General features: G+C 43.8%; 1 protein-coding gene across 2 annotated transcripts in view; it reads right to left on the bottom strand.

Moving 5' to 3' along the window:
• The window catches only part of hip1 (huntingtin interacting protein 1), a 53857-nt gene extending 29529 nt beyond the window's left edge, over positions 1-24328 (bottom strand). Inside the window, exons 1-4 of one of the 2 annotated variants that reach the window (XM_040009560.1) lie at positions 23977-24328; positions 4136-4199; positions 3537-3679; positions 3379-3435 (exon numbers count right to left, since the gene is read on the bottom strand). In XM_040009560.1, the coding sequence (XP_039865494.1) occupies positions 3379-3435; positions 3537-3679; positions 4136-4199; positions 23977-24093 (381 nt within the window). In that variant the 5' untranslated portion in view covers positions 24094-24328. Of the gene's footprint in view, positions 1-3378; positions 3436-3536; positions 3680-4135; positions 4200-15728; positions 22184-23976 lie in introns of those variants that run through there. The other variant, XM_040009561.1, reaches the window with a different exon arrangement.
• Between the last annotated feature and the right edge of the window lie 386 nt (positions 24329-24714).

Here is a 24714-nt window from a genome sequence, read left to right as displayed (position 1 = left end):
GAACAGCTCTTGTAACTTCTTAGCTCACTATAACTGTTAGCTAGCTATGACAATTTCCAAATTTTAATGTAATACTTAGCTATTTATGTCATTTTAGCTGTTAACTGTGCCACTGAATAACCCCCCCCCCCCCCCCCACACACACACACGTCAAAATTGTGAGTTATTCCTGAGTCGAAACTTGGTATGCAACTTGCTAACCTGCTAACATAAAAATGAGAGTTGCTGAAGGTAAAATAGTTTTTCTTTACTGATGGAAACAGGCTTTAATCATTTATCCATTATGTTTAGCTGACTATTTCATTTGTTTATTTATACAATTAGGTAATCATTTAAATTGCTTGTTAAAACTTCTGTTTTTTTTCTAAAAACATTTCTTTAGCTCTCTCAGTTATTGAGCCATACCGTTAGCTAGCTAAATAAATTTCCAACTTTCAGTCTAGTTAAGTTTAGTTACCTACTTCAACTATTAACCAGTTAGGTTGCGCTAACAATGTAATGTATGCATACAGTTAATCATTTTTACTGCCCATCTAAACCTTTATGTTTATTATCTACATAATTTAACTCATGAGGCATATAGTTAGCTAGCTATGACAATTTACAACTTTTAATGTAATACTTAACACCTGAAATGATATCATTTCAGGTGTTAACTGTGTAAGTTTGTTTCTGCCACTGAATAATAATTTAACTGTTGAGGCACACAGTTAGCTAGCTATGACAATTTTCCACTTTTAATTCATTACTTTAGCAACTTATCTTAATAAAATAATCTCTGCATTTATAATGTCAGGAAACAATTTTCATCCATGCTTTTCTAACCAGTCAGATATTTCTTGTCCATTTTAATCACTTGTGTTTTCTTTCGGTTGTTATTGGTTAACTAAAGGCGCAGTAACACTAACAGTGGTGCTCAAACCTATTCAGGTCAACTAAATTATTTATTCTTTTAATGCATCTCTGGCTTCCTACAAGATACCTGGAGAGGGAAGTCAGTGGGGTGGATAAATGCAAATATTATCAAATGACATTATTTTGAAAATCTTTTGAAACAACTTGAGACTCCAGTATTGTTTTTTAACTACACCACCAAGACTAAACGCATGTCAGCACAAATCCCCCAAACCAGAACGACACCAGCCTCGGTGACATTACTGTTTCATGAGGGTGGTAGATGATGCAACATGAGCTCATGTGGCTTTTGTCCATTATGTCTGTCACTACACCCTGGCAGCAGGCTACCAACAAATGATGATGAATATAATCTGCTATGATCACCACAGCAAAGAGGACAGTTGGCAGCCGTACTCTGTTGATAATGAACAAAATCCAAGTAAATCAGCAAAATTGCACCTGTATATGTTAAACTCCTAGAAAAATCATTTTAATGAGTTGACACCCACCTGGATAGCCTGTTAATGCCTTTTTAGTGAGTACCTTCACCTGGCCTGAGGTTCGCTACACAAGTTTATTCCATGTGAACTTAATCTGGTGCTAAAACTAACAGCTTGTAAAAATAGCCTGAGCACTATATGTCTAATAACTCTGCCGCCTGTTTATTTACTGCTGCGTTATTGTTTCTGTGGCTTTCTTGGTCTCTCAACATGCTTTTAAAAAGAAAATAATCTACTCTGAAAGCACTTTAAGCTCTGCTGTAATTCAGGAAGTAAAGCGAAAAAGCTACTGCCTCCGTAAATTAATCGACAGACTTTGTTTTGTTCATTTACCGAGCGCCTCTACAGTACGTTGCACTTCTGCACACACAACTGCGATGCCAGAATAAAGGGCACAATAATACACAATGTTTCGTGTCTTCACATAACAAATGCAGTGGTCCCACAAGCCACTGCCAAGCTGCACAATAATGCCAAGCTGTCAGAAAACCATGCAATCACAGAATGATTTATAACATTAATTACTGTAACTAGAATTTAATGACACTTAAAGGCAATAACAATAAGGCATCCTTCATATAGCTGCAAAAGACAGTTTGGTTGTACAAAACTGGTTCAGTAAAGATAGATCACATCTCTTATGACGACAGCTGTAAATATTACTGGAGAGTAGTATTGCTGGTCACCACAGCAGATAGCTCGGCATATTTGATTTGGCAGATTTCTAAACTGGATGCCCTTCCTAACAAAACCTCAGAGTGATGCGTGTCTCCACCCGGTATCTTTCACATGCTAGGCATATGTGTAACCACTACACTATGGAGCCACTGTAAAAACAGGAGTAACACCCCAGGCTATACTGACATGACTTACTAGTTTAAATGGTCACATTTTAGTAATGAGTATGTTTCATTCGTACCATGTTTTATTCAATTCCTTTTTAGTGTTACAATAAAGTAATGACTAAAGAAGATTACTGTATTTTTTGGACCATAAGGTGCATTAAGCGAAACAAAAGAGTCAGATAAGTCAAACTTTACTCAACTCATTCTTCTTGCTTCCTCCACTTCTGTACCATTGATTCATTAATGTTGAATTCTCTCGCAGCTGCTCTATTACCGTGTTGTCGCAGTATATTAATGACTAACCTCATATTGTGGATGGATTATCCCAGTTGTTCTGACTGAAGTTTGGTCCCTTTACAGCATCCTGCCAAGCGATTGGATTTATCCTTAACCATCAGGAACCCTCATGTTAACTTTTATCCAGTGGAAAAAAGTTGGCGTTCATCCTCCAGCTTCACTGTGTTTATGTTATGCTAACATAGCTGTGTTGCTAGCGATCACGTAGCACATCATTATATACCAGCTAGTTCAACTTCAGTAACCCTACAAAAGTCATTGCTGTTTAGTTTTCTGTCTTCATTTATGTTGGAAGTAATAGCAGAGCTGTACGTTTTAATTTGTTCAGAAATCTCTCAGTCAGAACATGCTATATCATGTTTAGGTGGAAATTAGCGAGCTAACTTCCTGCTAACTTTCTAAATCTGTTAAATTTAGGAAGTCGGTTTTTTTCATGGATGCCTGCATGTTAACTTAATGGTTAACACCTGGTAAAGCAGCAACGCTGATCATTTTATTAAAGATGAAATAATTTAGACAGTTTTTAGCTCTCAGTGATTCTGCAGTGTTTGTTTGACTTGGGGCCTAAAGGGGACGGAGTTTTGGACCCAGATTACTCCACAAGGCTCCTGACTACAGGAGCCGTACTAAAACATTTTTTGTCAGATTTTTTAATGCCGTGTATCACATAAAATCGGTTCAAGGTCAGTAAGCACAGCCAGAATTCATACATAAGACAAACTGGATTATAAAGGCACACTGTCAATTTTTGAGAAAATTAAAAGATTTTAAGTGTGCCCTGTAGTGTGGAAAATGCAGTAAATGAGACTTATGACTGTGTGAGATGACATAATCCTTACCCACATCCTGCTCATATCAGTTAAATCAGCCTTGTTCCTCATGGAGTCCTTTATCACCTGAAGAAACAACAATGGAAAAGAGAGGGGAAACATCCTTAACATTGAGTATCAGAACACAGTTACAATAAGAGGGAGACAAAGTTTTCGTGTTTACGTACGTTCGGATGCCCGTCCCGCAGCAGCTTGTGGAAGACGTGGCAGAACTTCCAACAGAGCACAGCGTTGCTGGAGAGAGGAAGCCGGTTGACTGCCGCCCAGAAGGTGTGGGCACCTTTCTCATGATGGGTCCCCAAGATGCAGGGTGAGAGCGGCAGTCAAGGATCACAGGCTTACAGTGTTTGTGTAGTCAGACCCTGGCGGAGCCTAAGTATTTACCAATCTCAATACAGAAAACTTTTAACATTTGTTGCGTCTCCTTTGTGTGTGTATTTTTTTAATGATCTCTTTTCTGATGTTTGAGGCCTTTGCTTAGCTCCGTCTCTGTGCAGGATGTTAGATGTTAGCAGTTTGGTGCTTTTTAGTCTGTCTGATAAACAGAAATATGTCCGTCTAGCCTTCCGTTTGGTTTCACACATGACTAAATTAGCTGTGCAGCAGGGCCATGTGCAGACGACGGGGTTACACAAAATTAGCTGTTTTACACCAACACAGCCCTCCAGCTACGGAAGGATGATTCTGCACACACAACAAAGTCAAAACAAATGCTCTTCCTCTCCTCAAACACACACACACACACACACACATTATGTTAGGATATTCCTGGCATGCTTCTCTTTGACAGCGACCTCCTGTGTGTTGATGGCCTTGTTGATGCTGACAGCCTGTGAAGAGGAGTAAAGAAAGGGCAGAGGAGAAGAGGGGAGAGAAGCAGAGGAAATAAATCAGCCCACAGCTTTTTTACTCACAGCAAAAAAAAAAACAACTAAAAAAACAAGTCAAGTTTTTCATTTTAAAACTTGACATCCTTCCACCTTTCAGAAAGTTGCCTTTTCCCTTTTCTAACCACCTGGGGAATGAGAGGCAGCCCAGGTTTTTTTATAACGCACTGATTGACCCATTTTCTGCAGAGTTGGTATTCAAGGCAGCAGCTGAGAGGCCTCCTCTCTGCTGCTGAGGAGGATCTACAGCCTCGCAGCCTGAAAGAGACGCGTGTCCTGCCAAATCTCAGCATGGAGTGCAGTCGGCAAGTTAAATTACAGACATGTGACGGAGCATGTAAGAAGGGCTGAAACTGCGCAGGTGCTTTTTTTTTTTTTTTTTTTTTAAATTCTCCTGCGTGTTTGTGTTAATTCACAGGATTAGATATGAATAGAGCAGGAAACAGTTGCAACATCTGCAGAGGATAGAGGCCGGACAGAAAACCACCACTGACTACTCTTCAGCAAACATAGTTAACATTAAGACTGTAACCAGACAGATTTAATGAGACGGCACCAGCAACCAGACACGTGCGGATAAGCAGGGGAGCATCTGTCTGTGCTGTGACATCTACTGAGGAATGTTGGCCAGACTGAACCTGAAGCTCCTCCAACTTCAGCTCAAATTTTAAGAATCATCAGACATGAATTACAGAACCACCAGAACACACTGGAATGACTTTTCACTTCTGCTCTAACCCAGTGTGACACAGTCACAAGGCTGAAAATGCTGCCACCGGTAGCTTGGATGGTGTTAGTTTGGCAGTTTTTGTGGGGATTTCTGGTTGTGCTATGGCACGCTATTGGCTTTCAGGAGGTACTATGGACACTCCCTCTCATTCTTAAACTACCCTTTTAGATAAAAGCTCATGGTTCAGGCCATCATTTAGATATGCTGTTGTGGCCCCCCCCCCCCATTTTCCATACATTTCTTTGCTACAGCCAATTACTTTTTGTTCTCTCGCTCTCGCTGTGGCCTACCTTTGTGCAGGCTCTACATGTTTCAGGTCTGCACTTCCTGGCCCACCAAAGTGGCGAGTATACCTTCTTAGCTGAGGCAGAAGCCACCAATCCCGAGTGTGGCTTAGTTTGGGGTTTCGTTTCAGTTGAAAGGGAGTCGTTTCTCTCAACTGTAACTTTCTATACAGGATATTTTTGGGTTTCTTTCTCTGTAACATAGGAAGGTGAAAATGAAGCATACTAAACATGCTCTAAGATAACTTATATTACGAACTACTACAAAATTAATAAAGTGCTATTCAAAGAAAAGCATTAAAAACACAACCACTATTTAATAAAACAAAGCCTGGGTGTCCAGCAATGCTTGCAGATTGTGAGGCTGGACTTTGCACAGCATAGCTTAAAAGCTAATGGTACCATGCTAACATGCAAATAATAAATAAGATGAAAAATTCCTCATTCATCCCATATTTGTAAAACTATTTTGTTACAGCCATCAACCGTAATAACATCAACAACAGTAGTAGTAACTCCTCACACACAATCAGGGGCTCACCAACCAAACCTCATCTGTATCAGGTATTGTGATCTCATTGTGTTGCCTAACAACAGCCTACCAATGGGCTAGAATGGCCCACTTGTCGCATTTCCGCACCTGCATCCTTTTAATTTCAACACAATACACATTTGATTTACAGGCACCAAAGTTAAATCAGCCGTTTTATTATATTATAAAGTCATCACATGTCTTAGCAACCACCTAACAACAGACTAAAACCAAATAATGGTAAACAAACTGGTTCTTACTTGACCGCGCAAAGTGCTTTATACAACATGCCTCATTGACCCATCCATATGCGCACTTAACAACACATCGGAGAGCAACTTTGGGGTTCAGTACCTTGCTCAAGGACACTTTGGCATGCACTCTGGAGCAGCCGGGGATAGAAAGACCAAACTTCTCAGTAGTCAATCTAATTTGCATTAGACCTTCTTTACCTCCTGAGCTACAGCCACACCAAATAAGTGCAGTAGCTTGAGTAATAGTAATAAAAAATTAAATAAACAGGGATAATAATTGATCTCTGTGCCAGACAGATATATTGCGTTACACAGACTGAAAGCACGAGGTATAAAACATTTCCTACATCCAGCCTCGTTTGTTTTCATCGTTTTAGTTTTATTTGTTAGCAGGAAAACACTTGCTCATTGAAAATGAAGTTTACAGTTTGAATCTGAGTGAAAAGCAATTCGTTTTTTAGGCGCCTGGTCAGAAACCAGAATGTTGAAATGATCCAGAAATGAAAAACAGGAACTGAAATGATCACCCAGCGATGGCGCCAGAAGAAAAGCTAAAACAGAGTTTATAGCACCAATGATTAAAGCGATGAGGCAGAATTAGACATCTCATTCTTTCATATCCTCTATGCTAAATTTCCCAATTTCCCACAATGCAATAGGACCTCAACGTTACACACTGGCTAATTTTGTCATCATTCGACTGCCTGACGCATCAGCTGAGGTCTAACCGGTTTTGTCCAATCAAGTTCACTATCAAAATCTCATTCACGTATTTGGTGGCGCCTTCTGCGATGTGGAAACTGGCCAGTGGAGTTCCTCTTTGACTCAGCCTGTGGAGATCACCGATATGCGGACATTTTATGATAAACCATTTAACACCTGCTGAGAAATTTCCATACACATTTTACTTATGATGAGAAAAACAAATAAACATCAGAGATCGCTGCATTTATTTGGATTCATCCTCTGAGGAATATCTGAACGGTCCAATACAGCGAGACTGGGGCGGCTGTGGCTCAGCAGCGCAGGTCGTTTATTAATCAGAAGGTCAGCGGTTTGATCCCTGGCTTCCCTTCGTCTGCATGTAGAAGTACCCTTGGGGAAGATACTCATTTGTCCCCTGGAGTAGTAAGAAAGTACCTTGAGGGCTCAAACTGTGTAGGAAAGATATATTTATAGCCCATTTACATTTGGACTGATAGAAATTTGCATCCATAGATACGTCCATGAAAAGTTCAAAAGTCTTCTAGCTGTTGTGTGAAAGTTTTCACAATGCTTTTAGGTTATGTCATTAAACACGAGGGGAAAACAAAACCGGGAAAAGTTCTACATCCAAACAGCTGACTCAAACGGAGCCCGAAATGCCGGTCTTCCGCACACACGACCAAACAGGGCAGCGTATCCTGCCGCTATCATTTGCAGGGTATCTCCAGCAGAGAGCGAGGAGAGCGAGGGGGATGGGGTCAGCAGAGGACGGGAGGCCTGTTTCATAATCTCACTTCCCACAGATGTTCGGAGTGCGCTCCTCCTCTTCCAGTATGTGAGCCGCCGGGACTGGAAGTTTACTGCGAGGAATAGGAAGAGGAGGAGGAGGAGGAGTGGGGTAGGAGGAGGTTGGAATGGGGAAGGGAAAGGAGAGATGAAAGGAGGAATGATCTGGGAGCAGGGATTTCTGTCAGTCTCTTTAGGAAAATTTTAAGATCTTCTCTGTGTCGAGCTGACCTCGGTGAATGAAAGGCTCCATATCTTCTTAGTCTGTCTCTGTGTGATCTTGCAGATACACCACATGTTGATGTTCGAGTTATCTTCTATTGCACAATGTTCTGACAGCATCCTGTGACTGAGCTTGACAGATAACTAGACTATAAATATTCCAGGTTTACAGCGAGTTTTATTTAGCTTTGGAAAGACAACCTGGGTGTGTGCACCTCGATCTACTTCAGATTTCCACAACGCTACCTGGTGTCGCAGACTGCTGAGAAAAAAAATGCCTGAGAGAGCCCATCTAGAAAATATTTTCCTTATAGCCACAATCCTGAAACAGATGACGTTTGGATCGGAGAAGAAGAATGTGGGTCTGGCTTGTCAAAACAACGGCAGACAATAGACCGCCACCTCCACACGCACCATCACTCTGAGTGACATATCAGCAGCAGCGAAAGCAAGCAAGCAGGCAAACACGAGTTTACTGTTGAGAAAAATCTAATTTATGAGTTTGGTTCAGTCACAGGAATGATTCAGTGATCATGAGAAGACGAGGAGGAATTCAGGAGCTGGTTGCTGTTTGCACAGCATCCGCCCCTCAGGGCTCAGGTCGTAGTCCTGTCGATGGTGAACAGCCGGCGCTATGAATCATAAAGGTGAGAAGAGACAGACGTGGATAACAGAAAGTGTGCTTATACTTTGGTGCAGTATGGGTGGGGATTCTTTATTAAAAGGAAAAGCCGTAAAACTTACAGCAAGAAAAGTTCAAAATCTATCCACTCTAAAGTTGACCAGTGGGCCAGGTAGAAGCCTTTACTGAGCCGATTTAGGACCCAGGGCCTTATGTTTGACACCCCTAGCGTGTCAAACATAAGAGCAGACACGTGGCGGGACACATGACGACCACCGGCTAGTTGTTTCTACGTAGGCACAAAGTATAACAACCTGACGCCGCATGCTTTCTTGTTTTTTAAAAGGTTAAAGGTCGACGCCGGATGTTTGCATCCTGACATGCACCGCTGGATATGATCTAGAAAAGCGTACGCGTGAAAACAGCCTGTGTCTGCTGATAGAGTCCACAAAAGGAAGGCCAGTGAGTTATGATCAGTCATGCGCTTTAAAAAAAAAAGAAAAAAGTTAGACTTCCTGTTTACAAATAAACCAGAAGGTCTGACAACAGGATCTGGAAATTTATGGGAACTTTATGATTACTTGAATACTTTTCTTTGTTTTGTTTTTTGTTAAACAACCCTGAAGATTCTGTTCATGCACAAAAGGAAGAAAGAAAAAAAAAAAAAGACCCCATGCAGCTGTGAAACCCTGATTTCTTGCACCACCTGAGGCTGATACAGAGAATGGTTGTAGAAAGGCTTTCAGTGATGCAACACATTCAAAAAGCTATTTCTTCTCCAGAAACATTGAGGCTGTGTAGACTGATGCACCTGTGAGTATTTGGAATTAAACAGACTGAATTTGAAGCTTTGCGTGTGGAGGCTGGAACATGAAATGTGGCCAATGGCAACACAAAAAGCCTCAAATTAAGATAATATTGTCACTCCTTTTCAGGAGTTATGAACATATAGCGCTGTATTTATTTACACTTAAGAGTTTGAATACAATCTATACACACTTCTTGTGTTTTGCACCTTTTTCCTTCTTTTAAACACGATCCATATTTCTAAAAATTGTATTCAAAGTGTAGGTTAACACTGAAACACCATGTCTACACTTAAGCCACATGTGCTTTACATTTTACTGATGAGGGAAGTGACTTTTGTGGCATTTCCTGTCATGGTCACTGGCTGCTAATTTGTCACAAGCACTAAAATTGTGACACTCTCGTGTTGTGATCTGCATGTGAGCTAACACAGCCTTCAGGGATCGAAGCTGCAAGTTTTAACATCGACAATTTGCTTTGCTTCTCCTTTTCTTTCCATCACACAAGAAAAAAAAAGAAGAAGAAAAAAATCAAGGGATGATTGAGTAAACGCCAGTGCAACTGGTTCCCACATGAGGATGACCCAATTAGCCCACAGTGAGACTTTGTACTTTGTGTTAGGGTTGAATGGGAGTGCCAGCTGCCTAGATCTCCTGGCATTGGCTGAGGCGGCTTGCCGGCATCAATAAATCAGTGGCCTATTAGCCCCTCGCAGTGCAGCCACTCGGACCGGCTGACAAAGTCAAATGACGAGCAATTAAATCACAGGTGAGAGGAAAGTGATTATAAAGCTGAGGCGCAAAGATCCGCCCCGAGAGAGTCCTTAAACTGGGGAACCTACGTCACTGCATCTGCAGGGGGCCGGCATCTTTTGCGCTTCCCCTTTCCGCCCTGAAGTAAAGAGTCATAACGAGCCATCAATCAATTACTCGCCGACGCAACACAGAAGTCCTTTCTGCTTCTTGGTATCTACAGAAACATCTTCTTTTCCACAGTTCTGCTTTCAAACAAAGTGTTATTGATACAGTGTTGAAAGCACGCAAAGTTGGGCCTGGCAAGCACCAATCAGCTCTTCTGTGGAAAGCGCGGCATTGATATGCTGATCGTGGTCTGGCTGCGCCCGCTGAAGGCCCAGCGCACAGCACCCAGAGGGAGAAAGCATCTTCTGCCTGCTAAACGAAACGGCCCTCGCTGAGCGACTCCCTTCCCCAACCCTCCGCCTCCCAAAGAGCATGTGACTAAAAAGCGATGTTGGGCGATTTGATTCCCATGTCAGTCCCGGAGACATGTCATCTTATCGTGGTCACTTTATGACGGTCACAGAGAAAAGACAGCGCTCTCGGATATTTTTGTCTCTGGCGCGCTGTCGCACATTTCATGTCAGCATTAGTGCCGAGAATAACTCAAAGCCAGTGATGCTCAATCATGAGAAAATGACTGTGGAAAACCTCGGCAGGGCCAAATGAGAAGGGGGAGAGTAAATTCGGCAACGCTTGTTCTCACTGGATTTAAGCAGGAGGAGGAGGAGGCGGCATCCTTAGCATGGGAGTGGAGTGATTAATTTAAGTTATGGTACTATGATTATCTGACAGCAGTTATTTAGGTGTGGATGGAGGAGAGAGCTCATGACAGGCCGTGGAGTCTGCTTTAGCTTCACCCATGTTCCCAGTGATTCTGACTCTGGCATGATATCAACAAGTGAAGCCTCTGGTCTTAAAACCTTCATTATGGCACAGCTAAGAAGGACTGCATGTCTGTATTTAACAGCTGCATGCTTTCCCAATCCTTTTGCAATGTTTCCTCCTTCTGATTTAACCTCTCAGCACACCCAACAGGGGACAAGAGCCCAGAATGCTTTCACCAAGTCTGTCACTGTTCCCAAACAACAGAGCAGACACCAAACTGCTGTTATACCTTTTGAGCTACCCGTCTAAATTAAAGACGGATGCCTTGGAGGCCGAGGCTGGAGTTGCCGCCAAGACCGGTCCAGCTATTCTGCTATAAAAAGGGTAAACAGCGATGGGATGGAGGAAGGAATGAAAACAGGAAACGTGCAGGCTGTGAATGCAGGAGCCCTGTTAACGCTGAGGTGAGGCAGAGGAGGCACGGTCATTGTGGCTGACGCTGTAGGGGTGGAGGTGAAGGAGAGAAGGGGGGGGGGGGGGTTGCAGGCACTCAGTCAGGCTTCCTGTCTTGGCACACCCTCCACTGCCCATTTCCTGCCTGCTGAAAAATGCTCAAATCCACAGCACCCCCGCCTTCAGCTAAAACCTTGCTCAGTCAAGCCAGACAGGGAGCAGCTGAGACCAAACACTTTGCTCTGTCTCCATTTCCTGCCAGATTCCCTCCAGGTGTCTTTGTGTGAATACACTCAGACCTTTAGGAACACGGATATTTAAAAATGGGCAGTCAGCGATCGCTAACAGATGACCTGAAATAACAATCTAAAAAGAACATGCCATCTCTCCCCACTTCACAGACCGTAATATTTAGACACAACTTATCAAGCACACACATCTGTTTGCAAACACCTGCACGCTTACATGTGAAGCACACACACTGTGAATAGCATTTTCTGCTCAGCTGATCAATAAAAGCCTGATATTCACTGAATATGTGTTTTGTCTCCAGCTCAGTATATAGAAAAATCCAAAATGATCTTTAATTCATATACTATCAAATGCTTAAAGAACAATATTTGTACTGTGTCTTATCTCTTTCTAAAAACCTTTGGAGTCTGCACATGGTGTCATAGCTGGAGAATACAGTACTGTGCAAAAATGTTTAGCCAGGCCTCACCTCTTATTAAATTTGGCTTCAAGTAGCCAGACTTTAATGTCTTTTTTTAAAGATTACAGTAAACCCAAAAGCAAAGTCGCCAGCTGGAAAACGAAACCATTGAGCTCAAAGATGTGAAGGGGAAGTGCAGATTTGGAGACAAGCCTTTCTGTGTTTGTTCTTATGAAACCTCCCTTTTACATATACACACATGACCTAATCCAACTGTTTAATCTAAAAACACAGATTACAGCAGTATGATATAGTGGTGTAAACAGTTTTTTTGGACTATACCTCCGATGAGCATGGTTCCGGTGCACTCGGTATCTGACTTCAGGTTTCACACACTAAAAATATCCGCCTATTTCCTCGAAAATAAAACAACAGCCTTCATGGTTCAACGTGCACAAGTAAAAGTATACGCGGTGAAACAGAGCTCGCCTTACCGTGGTGCATTTCACACAAACAAGCAGCCTCCTCAGAGGTCACAACACCATGAAATAACAGTTTTTATTTATTCTTTTACAAATCCATTGAAAAAAAAAAAAAAAAAAATTGGATAATAACTGGAAAAGCGTTTTTGGCCCAAACATTTTTCCAAGAGCGACTCCACCCGGCTGAAAAGGTCACCGGTCTGAACAGAGCCCTCTGTGTTGCTTGTTTCAGGACCATGTTATGTGTCGCGTCTGACGTGCAAATCTGCTCCCGTGTGAGCCTCCTCGCATCTCTCAAAATTCAGGCTTGCACTGACGCAAAGAGGGCAGAGTGAGAGTTTTTTCTTATGTGCACGCAGGGAGCAAAAATTACAAACCCATGCATGCTACACAGGTGTCACTGCAGGCACTGAGGGAGCATTATCAACCCAGCGAGCTGAATCTGGAATGCAATGTACAATTTTATCATAGAGTGAAGGTGAAACCAGCCACCAGCCTAGTAACAATGGCTGCCAGTCATGTGCAGGCCCCTGAGGCTGTAACTGGGAGCTTGTTTTCCACCTAATGCACCGAGTATCTCCTGTCCCATTAATAACGGGGCAATGGGTGATGCAGATAAGCCCAGCGGGATGTTGCAGTCTCATAAGAGTCCACTAAAAAGCATGCAAACATACAGCTCCGGGATGTTTGGAGCGTGCGACCTAACAGCAATGGGTTCGTCGCTGAGGGTAGAGGTGGAGGGTGGCAGCTGGTTAAAGTCACACGTAGGCCGAAGGCCGGGCTCCACCACAATTAAACTCTCAGCCCTTCATCCCCGTGGCAGGCTTTTGAGCCCCTCCTCTCTTTGCAATTCTGCGTGAAAAAGCCTCACGGCCTCGCCTCAACTTCCTGAAGACGTATCAGTAAAAGCCACATCTGTGCACCTCAGCTCACCCCACCTCACAGCACAGCAATAACCGAATCTACACAGGTGTCACAATCATCTGCTTCCGTGGCTTCTTTTTCATTTTATCTAAAACAAACTGTTTCAGCTGATGCAACAATGGGGCAAACGTTCAGCTGCACGTTAACACAAATTTCTAATCGGCCAATCAAATGCCATTAACTCAGTGCATGAAGTCATGTCGACATGTAGAGAAACTCAAGACGACATTCTGAAGTCCAAACTGAGCATCAAACTGAGAATGAAAGGTCATTTGATTGACTTTAAACGTAGTGTGGTTGTTAGCCAGAGTATTTCCGAAAGTGCTAATCTACTGGGATTTTCCTACACAACCATCTCTAGAGTCCGGGGGAAAAAAAAGAGGACGAAAATATCCAGAGAGAACAATTCTCTGGGTAAAAATGACTTGTTGATGTCAAATAAGAAAGCCCGGAGTACCTCGAGCTGATAGGAAGGCAACAGTAACTCTAGCAATACTTGTTAGAACCAAGGTATGCAGAAGAGCATCTCTGAATGCACAACATTCAGATGCAGCAGAAGAGCACACCAGGTGACACTGCTGTCAGCTAAAACAGGAAGCTGTGGTCCGGACTCACCGGAAATGGACAATGGAAGGTTGGGAAAATGTGGCTTGATGAGTCTCTATTGCTGCTGAGAGATTCTGACGATGGCGTAAACAACACAAAAGCATGGATCCATACTGCTTTGCATCAACTATTCTGGCTGCTGCTGGTGGTCTAATGATTTGGAGGATATTTTCTGAGCACCATGTCACCAAGCTCAGATCATCTCAAACTGGTTTCTTGTACATGACAGAGAGTTCACTGTACTGACATGAACTTGACAACCACCAGGTCTCAATCGAACAGTGCACCCTTGGGATCTGGTGGAACAAGAGATTCATATCATGAATGTACAGCCTACAAAGCCACAACAACTGAAGGAATGTTTCCTGCACCTTGTTTAATCTATATCATGACGAATTAAGGCAGGGCTGGAGGGCTGTCATCATCTCTAAACAACACACCCTGCATACCTTCAGCCACATTCCTCAGTGTTTCATCTCTGCTGTGCATCACCAGATTACCTGTGGTGGAGCGGTGATGCACAGTCTGCAAGACCCACTGGACAGTGGCAGAAACAACATGTAGAAAAGCTTTGATTGGAATACTTTACACTTTCCCACTTTTTCTTGAGGTTCAGCTAAAATAACCTGTTAATTGCAACTGGAAGGTGATGCCCTGGGAGGCTTTCCATCGCTACACCTACCTACACCATGTCTACACGTGACTGACTTCACGTGGGCGGCTGAGGTTTTTTCTTTCCTCACAACTGAGAGACTGATTTTCCTGTTCCAGCTATGGACAGCCTGTCAGGATCCGGTGCATCGTTACAGAATTTACACTCGCTGTGCTTTTCCTCCACAAACCTTTGAGTCTCCAACCTGGTTGGGGATTACTAGAGAGTAGGCTTTCTCATCAAACCACACACACACACACACACACACACTCTTACACTTCTGTACAAAAGGCTAAAAGTGCAACCCCTTCATCCACTGTGAAAGGTTCTTGTGCACCTGCTTCAGCAGTCCAAGCTGCACCTCTTTTGCCTCATCCCCATTGCTCTGAGTCAAAGGAAGATGAACAGGCAAATGTGGAATAAACGCCACATCGATCGCCAGTTTGGAAACATCACTGCTTGTGAAGAAGTTGTACTTTAAATTCACCCTTAGAGCCCCCAGTCTCTTAAATCTGTGTTATAGAGCTTTAACTACACACTCAGACTGGCCTTGAGGTTTGTCAATAAGATCCTGTAATTGACATTCATGGCACATTTAAACCATGCTTGCAGAACTTTTTCCTCTAACCTGCAGCATAAACAGAGCTCTGGTCAACACAGGAAACATTTACAGGTCTCAGAAGAACACTATATTAAAGCCAAATGTGTGAATGGCTTCATTTACTTGCACTAGAAATGTAAAGCCTCCAGAGAGTAGGCTGCATTAACACAATCGTGTGCTTTCTGACTCTTGGTTTCATCATTTCCCCGACTAAATGCAGCTGTTCTTTCACTACAGCAGCTCGCAAAACCCTGGAATAAACCCACGGGAGACCTCCGAGCTTTCACAACAAAACCCAAACTTCCCACGGACGCATTTAGCTGCCATGTAAACAGCAGACAGAGCAAGTCCCTGCTTGCACCGAGCCCAACTTGCATGTATTCACCCTGCTGAGTGTAGTGTGTGCGCTCAGGACTTCTTGGACACCACCCCCACCTCCACAAAAACATGCAAACCCTGTCGCTTTCTCCTTTTTTCTCTTAATATCCGTCCTTAGCTCACATAAAGACAACCCGATCGGCTCTTCGGGACTTACGATTTTGCTCAGATCCATGATCGTCCTTCCAAGACGGCGAGCGGGGGATCCTCGGAGCTGCTGGCTCTCTCCTAACGCGCAGTAACGGGAAAGCGACTGAGCCTACAAATGCATTTGGGAGGAGAAGAAGGGGGGAGGAGGTGGCGAGGGCCGTTAGCTCAACATGTGTCCCGATTTGGTATTAAAATGCTGCTCTATTCTTCCTTTGCTTCCTTCCGCGTCCAGTCTGCTTTTCTCCGCGAGCTCTGCGCGATCTCTTATCGGCGAGGACTTTCAGCATCCGACCCGGCGAGGAGCTCAAGCTGTGTGGGAGGAAAAACCCAGAGGACTACCGCTAACGATAGGCGCTCATTTCACTTTAAAAGGGGCAAAAGAAAAGACAATCACCCCACTCGCATGAATCAGCCCTCGTAGGGGCAAACACTGAGGCAGGAGGCTACCTTTATTTTGCAAATAGCCCGCTCTCCTGTTAGACAATAGTAGCATGGAGCCTGCAGAGTGGGATGGCTCAAACACTGTGGGTTTCAAACTGGGGTCCGGGGAACCGCCGGGGGTCCTAACAGGGAGAGAAACAAAACGGGGTGGGGGGTGGTTGGGGTTTGCAACTTCCACTGCTGCTCCATTCACTAGTAGGAGTAACAGATGATCACCTGATCTAAACTGCAGCAGGAGCCAAAAGACCATCTACCCCTCCCCTATCTCCAAAAAAATAAAGAAATTAATAAAAAAATTAAATCATCTTCCTCACCGTGAAGATCAGAAAAAGCAGGAAAGAGAAGAAGATGTGGGAACAACAACAGACACTTAGATAAAATGTAACCAAAAGAACAAAAAGGCTGTGGTACAAAGAAAACTCAACAACTCAACTATGCTGACAGTATACAGTAGAGCCCCTATATTTCCATACTTTATATGCACACACTGCCTTAAAGCCTTATCCTGACTGACTACAGTGATGGTGAAGCCTGGAAAAAAAAGCAACTTTCAAAAGGTGAAAAGTGGGGGAAAGGAGCTCAGCGTCCACCAGGAGATCAATCCTGGGCAACTGATGCCCCCATCTGGTGCCTCTGAGAGTCTTCAGTTATTCTGTGTTTGTGTCAGCCTGCAGGATTTGAGCTTCACAACAGCTTAAAGTTTCAGGCCTTTTTGACGCAGGAAATTCTGGGAGAGTCGTCTATAACAGACCCTCCATAAAGATACCATTTTAACATGACATAGCAGGTAAAATGCAGGTGTTACTAATCCCGTAAACTAAGCCTCTGTACTGAAATACAAGCTTCATTAATTCGATCAGTAAGTCCTAGATGCTTTTCTTCATACCTTTGTTGTAACGAGTGGTTATGAGAGTTACTGTTGCCGTCCTATCAGCTCAAAGCAGTGTGGTCATTCTCCTCTCACCTCCAACATCAACAAGTCAATTTTTACCCAGAGAACTGACCAGCCCAGCCCGTCTGGCACCAACAACTATGCCACATTCAAAGTCACTTAAATCACCGGGATGATGCTCGGTTTGCATTTCAGCAGGTCGTCTCGACCACGTCTGCATGCCTAAATGCATTGTGTTGCTGCCACGTGATTGGCTCATTATACAGTTTCATTAACGTGCTGTTGCACAGGTGCGCCTAATAAAGTGGCCAGTGAGCGTATATAAACAGCATATTTACTAACTTCAATTCACATTTTAGGGACTAAGTGTGGACTCAGCCGTACACACAGAAGTGTCATCCTGATGCCAATAACTAGACTGTATAAAGTCGCCAGTGTGTGCGAATCTGTGCAAATCTGCGCAAAACATCCAGGCAGAGTGACAAAGACTCATCCTCAATGAAAAAGAGACAGTACAACCGCCAACATCAACGAGGCAGTCTGGGATTACACAACAGAAGACTCGGAGACAGCCAGTGAGCCCACAGGATCCATTTTTAAAATCCAGGCCAGGCTTTCAATCACAGCTGACCAACCAGGGCCAGGCCAGGCCAGCCACAATAATCAATATGTTACTCATTAGACTATCGGGTGTGCGCATTAAACCTCCAGGCTGCCCAGCAGTCAGTCTAAAAACAATGCAGGCTATTTTCCACCGAGTCTCCTCACTTCCTGGTACGGCGTGGGCCCATCGCCGAGCATTTCTCACATACAGCAGTCCCACTCTGTCTCTGTCTTCATTTTGACTCAGCAACACTCATCTCTGTTTTTGTCTAACCAGCTTTAAAAGGACACATCTCCGAGTTTCAGTCATTGTTTTAATTTAGCCGTATGAAGCATGTAAAAGTGCTCAAGGTGTTTCAGCAGTTAAATCAGATGTGGGCTAGGATTGCTGAGTAAGTGCAGTTCAATACGGGCTGGCTGGGTTGTGCTGTCAGCATACATCATGTGCCATCTTTTTTCCTGTTCCAGTAAACCTCTCACAGTCCACTTGAACCGTGATGTCATACTGCACCTTCCTGACTAAAGGTTAAGGACCAAGAAGAGCAATGGCTCACCTAACCTGCTGATTATTTGTGTTAAACTTCCTACTCAGCAGCCATATGACATATTAGAAAACGTGTGTCATATCTCTTTAAGCAGGTGTGGCTTGGAAAAGGTCGTTGTACCATGTCAAAACACAGTCAGGGGTTAAAGTCCTCCAAATGTCTCTTGTTTGAACTCAAGTGTTATGACAAGACACTTTTCCTGGAATATCTTTGTTTCTCGCAGTGGGAAAAAAAAGACATTAAAACACAGGAGTTTGTGGTGTGTTATCATGTGAATACGCTAACATAAGGTGTTATTGACGCGGCAGGATGATTTTTAAAAACAGACTGGAGCCACTTCTTCATCATGTCTATATGTTGTACATCAGTAACCTGGGATACTGAAGCAGATGTTAGCAAATCGAATCAGAGGGGTTTACCACGGAGCGAGATTATTGGGTTAGCGAGCCACGTTGAGCTTAAACACAGAGTTTTCAGTTTCGCCGTGGCAACACATGCTTGACCCCGGTGAGGAGCAGGTGGAGGAAATGATTCCTTCATTTACAGCTCGGTTTTAAGAGCTGGAACGCATTTTATACGTGCAACTTGTTAAGCTCAGCAAACTGTGCACCACATCGTCACCGGAGCGTGCATGCATTCAGCCGATGATACAGAAAGTGCATAAATGTTTTTATACTGCCAGGTCTCTGCTATACACCTGTTCAATCAATACATTTTATTTGACTCTGATCTGCCGAGAAATCAAAGAGATTTCCACGGCTCCTTTATTTTGCTTCGGGGCAGTAACCTTTCATGTTTCAAAGCACAGAGCTTCGATGAGCAGCCACCACACTAGAAATAAACATCAGCACCGAGAGCGCACTTAGCAATAAAATAAATATATTAACTCGAGTTTAAATGCTTATTTTTACCGCTCTGAGTGTTAAATCCTGAGATTATTACCCCCCTCGTATTATTTGAAACTGTGTGACATTTGACTGCTATAGTTATAGTATAGTTGATGTTCTTTAAAGATTTTATCTCTATCATCATCATCTGATAACGTCTCTGACTGGAGCAGGCAGCGCTCACAGGGACTCTTTCGTGTAGAGGAAGAGTCATATGATGCGTGAAATGCCCCTTGTTATGTGAGCGCTCACCGAGAATGACGCAGAAAGTCGGGCTTAACAGAGAAAGTTGATAAACACTGTCATCTTCCACCCGGGGTTTTAGGTTGGGTCAAGCCAGCTAATGCCGAGAAAGCCCAGCTTTGATGAGCTTACTTCAAACTAGCAGGGAATTTTCAGCCCCAGACATTTATGTGTAGAGGAGACCTTTGTTATTGTGTCAGCAGTAAAAAAAAAAAAAAAAAAAAGCTTTCATTTTCATGCTGACATTTGGTATTCGTGTTGGCATGGTGACCATCAGGGCAGGACCTCTGGACTTATTATTATTATCCTGAAAGAATTATATGATAATATTGTATTATTTGAAATGAAGAAAACCTGACAATGACATAGTTTGTCACATGGAGTAAATGGAGTTGTACTCTTATAGTGCTTTTCTGCTCTGTTTGAGCACTCAAAGCGCTTTCTTACTACAAGCCTCATTCACCCACTCATACAACCATTCTTTTTCCTATTGCTAAGTGCTTTCAAGCTAACTCTGATGAATGCATCAGGTTCAGTATCTTGGCCAAGGATCCTTCGACGTGCAGACTAAGACTAGAGGAGCCAGGGATCGAACCTCCTGATTGGCAGACTTCCTTGCTCTACCTCCTACGCTACAGCCGACGAATAAAATACAGGCAGCTGAAGCAGCCCAATTCCCCTACCGCGCTCTTCCACCGGTGACGTAGCTTCCAGTCTGACTTTTGACCTCTGCTGCGACTGAAACAAACAAGCACCCCGTCTCCACCTTGCACCTTTCACTGTACCGTGCTCGTAAAATTCAGCGGGGAACTCCAAAACAACCTGTAACTCAGAGTCATTGCCACCAGAAACTCCTCAGTGCACTTTGTTCCACTTACTAACCCGTCACTCACGTCCCGCTCCATTATTCCACGCAGCCAGCGCAATGAGGCCACAAACCACCACCCGCCGTTTCTGCTCCCTCTGCGCCTTTAATGGTCTCGCTTTCGTGCTCGTCTGCGTGTATCCCGCATGCATGCGGATATCCCTCGACAACTTCCTGCGCATTCTGAATCGCAGGATGTCAAAGAAGACGATGAGGACTCGAGACAATGAGCGGCGGAGGGGAGCAGAAGGAGGCAAAGACAAAAGATGAGGGAGAAAGAGAGGCAGGAAGACGGCGTGATTAAAAAAAAACCCGCCTGTCTACAAAGACCCCTGCTGATTCCTGCTTGTGCCCAAAGGCCGCGATCTTGCTCCTTGCCTGAATTCCAAAGCTGCCGTGACACCAAACGGAATTAAAAGATCGCGCAGGCCTGGGGGACAGGCCTTCTACACTAAGAGCAGGTTATTTACTTCCTACGAATCAGCCCAAGGATTAATCAGACTCTAGTTAAACATCCAGCTTCTACTCCTCCTCCAAAACACCAGGAACAGGACTGCAAACTCAACCAAAACAACCTTAATGCTGGCAGTTCAGTTTGATAGAAAATAAGGAGAACATTAACAGTCAAACAGTCAAAGCACTTTTATATCCAGATACAGGAGTGCCCTCAGTATGGACAATTAAAGGGGAAGGATGAGGCAGACAGACAGTCTGATTTTAAGGCCTTCATTATGTAACATGCGTACAATGTGGTGTCACTCTGTGGCTCACTCTGCATATCCCAACTGAGGAGCTGGTGCCCCAGAAATGTTCCTCAAGCACTAATTATGGTTCCTATTGGTCCATAGATTACTACCTACGCCAGCTTTCAAATGAAAAACCTCTCCTGTCCTCTGGGAGCTCAGGGACCGGGAGCTGGCATCTTGGACATTTCGGAGCCTGAAGATAAAAGATGATAAAAACTCCCGCTGGTGTTCATTGTGTTATTTACTCCTTTGTTTTCGCTACAGCTTTGAGGCTACGATTCAACCCAAACCAAAACACAGAATGACGTTTCAGACGAACTCCCCCGGAGATTTAATCCGCCTAAACTCTAAATGAAAGACTCGGTCGCTGTTATGAGACTAAACATGTCATTAAAAGTGCTGAGTGCTATCAGGTTGCCCTGGTTCGTGCTTTTTATAACCCCGAGTGGACATGACAGAGGGGATTTTGCACACAACAGAAAGGATCGGGCAGGAAGTTCTCAGGATGAGCGTGGTTAGAAAACCACAGAAGACATTTGGGTAAAAAAAGAAAAACAAACAGCTTTTAATTTACGCCTTGAACTTGTCTCAACTAACAGCAGATGATTCTGGAGTCATTTTTAAGTTGTTGTTGTTTAACTCAGTGGGTCTAAGCCAGGGTGGGCAGAGTAGGCGGGGTACTTCTCCAGTATAAAGGGGTTATATGGTTGGATAAACTCAACTAATCGAGGGAATAAAAAAAACCCCCAAAAGTTATCATTTAATTAAAGAGCTGAGTGGACAAAAGGTTGAAAGTCAGTTAAAAGTAATGTGTAAGATGTATAAAATGGACAGTTTTTGTCTTGTATACTGTATTTCCATGTATGTTTGCAGGTGTTTTAGTAAATCCCTGCACCTATTTCAAATTTTCCCGGCAAAACATAAACAAACGAGAGGTACACCGAGAGCTCTGCACACTGCTCTATAATACGGATGTTGAAATCGGTCTTCAAGGGAAAAAAATAGCATGTCAGCTGAACTAAGTGCACGAAAGGCTAAAACAGTATGTCGTGAGGGTAAATCAGATAAAGAAGCGTTGGGAATAATCTGGGAATGCCTGGATTCATTCATCTGCAAAAAAGCATTGAGGCTATGATTAGGGGTTATTATACAGAGTCATTTTTGACACTATACAGTCCAAACAAACTTGAACATATCACTGATAACCAGCAAAACAAGACATTTAACAGAAATAATAAGATTCTGTTCCAAACAGTAGAAACAAATAACATAAAAAAAGTTTTACATCTAAGGTGAGCTTGTTAATATGAACGGACGGATGAAAAAAAAGGGGGAAAAAAGGAAAAAGCTGGTGAAAGAAACAAATATCTAAAAGCAGGCAGGCTGTTGGGATTTCTATAGAGGTGAAAGCCAGCCACCCAGCAGATTTAGGCAGCTTTAGAGCACAACAGATCAGATGAGATTATCTCTCGTTGATCCCTGTAAAGCAGACAGCACATTCATTGATTCCTGCACCTCCTGCCGCAGCTCTGGATCCTCAGTCAGAACCCCCCCCCCCCAACAAAACCCCCCAAAACAAAACAAAAACAACAACCACGAGGAACAAAAAGCAAACATAAGCATTTCCTCTCACACGGGTGACAAATCCCAATGAGTATTATCTTAAAAATTACACCTTTACGAGGCGGAAACTGACTCCATTAGTACGAAAACAGTAGTATGATCTGCCGACAACACATCAAACTTGGGCTTGTTAAAGCTTGCCTGAATATTTTCACCCTCCTTTAATGGGAGATACACTAGAGCAAGACAAAAACACCTTTCTGCTCAGACACATTTACTTCCCCCTCCAGTTTCCTCGGAAGCTGGAGCAACTATGTGCCTGCATTACGTTGCCATGCTGGCACCTTCCGCAGGGTGTGATCTCAGGAGCCTGACAGTGACCCAGTGACCAGGATTGGCTCGAGATGCACAAAGCTACGCATGCGTCTTTCCCCAACTTTAATCCATACTGCTGCTGCGACGGGCTGGCAGAGAGGGGGCCAGACTGGATGAGACCATCTAGAGGCAGCGAGGCCAAATACCTACTGTGCACATTTAGGCTGTGTGGACTGTACTGTCCGATTTTAGCAGCAGGAGTGGATTGGGAAAAGCATGTTGCAGCACTACCACGCTGCCTTGATTCATCTGACCTACTTTCCCCCACCGCGTTCCCTCCTCTGCGCCTGGTCCGGGGCAAGGGGAGGGGAGACCACCAAGCAGGAAGCAGCAGGCTCCACAGCACATACATATACACACACACACTCATATATATATATATATATATATATATATATAGTAAAGATACACAACATTCATTATTCATCAGCAGCCATGAAAACTAAACACAAGGAAGGAAGACAGGCAGTTACCTTGGTTTTACAATTTCACCCATTTTCATAGTCATTTTTTTTATTAGTCCTTTATTTATCCAGGTAAAAAATCTCATTTCCAAGAGAGACCTGGCATCATCCCTGGTCCTGCCTTAAATGCAGGGCTTCGGAGGCACTTTACATACATGATACAGCTCCACTGAGCCCCCCTCCTGTGTGCTTTTTTATGCAACAGAGTTATCTGAATTCAAAAGGCCACTGACCCACATCTCCACAGCTCTTTTGTTGTACAGTGGGCTCGTTTTGTGTCTGCTGATCTCAGACAGACGTGTGGGAAGGTGACAACAATGTGGATCCAAAAAAAAAAAAGAAAAAAGAAAAAAGAAAAAAGCAAAGCAAACACGGGATAGGCCTGATCGACTCAGCTGTCACACGGTGACTCGTTTAAAACGATGAAGGAAAAATCTGGCTCCCGTGTCATTTCCTTCTCTCGCGTCAGACGGAGAGAAATAGTGACACAGTGCTGTGCATAGTTTAAGTTGACATGACTTTTTAAAAACCTCCCACCAGCGCCATAAAGAGGCTCTCAGCCCAGGACCTCCATCCCACACTCTCGGCAGAATAACGTTATTATATGACTGTGACCTCCTGTGCTCCGTACCTGCACTCTTTCAAAGTTTTCCCTCTCCAGCTCCAGGCTGTTGGCTCCTCCGGTCCGTCGGATCACTTTGGGGATAGCGTTGGGGACTTGCTGCATGGAGCTTTTTACTCGATCCATTGTCGTCTGAGGCAGATGAAGAACAAACAGCAGCAGGGGGGGGGGGGACAGAAAGAGAGGCTTTAGCTTATAACCGTTCTCTAGGCTACAGTGAAGTAGACTCCGAACTGCGCTAACTATGGCGGGCAGCCGTCCATGCTGCGCTGCTGGACTCGTCGCCCCCGTTCACAGAAGCATTTGGCCTCTGCGTCCACCACCAACACCACCCCAGTCAATGACAGGAGCAGCCTGAGCGGCACCAACGTAAAGCTCGCGCACAAGCTCACCGCGAAGGGCTCACTTCCGCTTTCACTTTTTCAAACTAAAGTTCCCAAATTCCGACAGTTAGCGAGGACGTAAATCTCACATGTGGAGAGCGGAGATAGACTCAGCTGTTACTTATATTTTAACTTACAGCTTATATTGTGAATATACACTCACTGGCCACTTTTTTTTGCCTTCGGAGCTGCCTTTATTTCTTGTTTGCAAAGATTCAACAAGGTGCATGAAACATCCCTTAGAGATTTTCCTCCATTCTAACATGACAGCATCACGCAGCAGATCAGTGATGAGAATGTCCTTGTGCACCACATCCCAAAGGTGTTCTATTAGATTGAGATGTGGTGACTGTGGAGGCAATTT

Source organism: Simochromis diagramma, unplaced genomic scaffold (genome assembly GCF_900408965.1).
Source record: "Simochromis diagramma unplaced genomic scaffold, fSimDia1.1 OVJJ01000344.1, whole genome shotgun sequence".
NCBI lineage: Eukaryota > Metazoa > Chordata > Actinopteri > Cichliformes > Cichlidae > Simochromis > Simochromis diagramma.
Note: the sequence above shows the minus strand (reverse complement) of the source record. Positions and strands in the feature narration are given on the sequence as shown.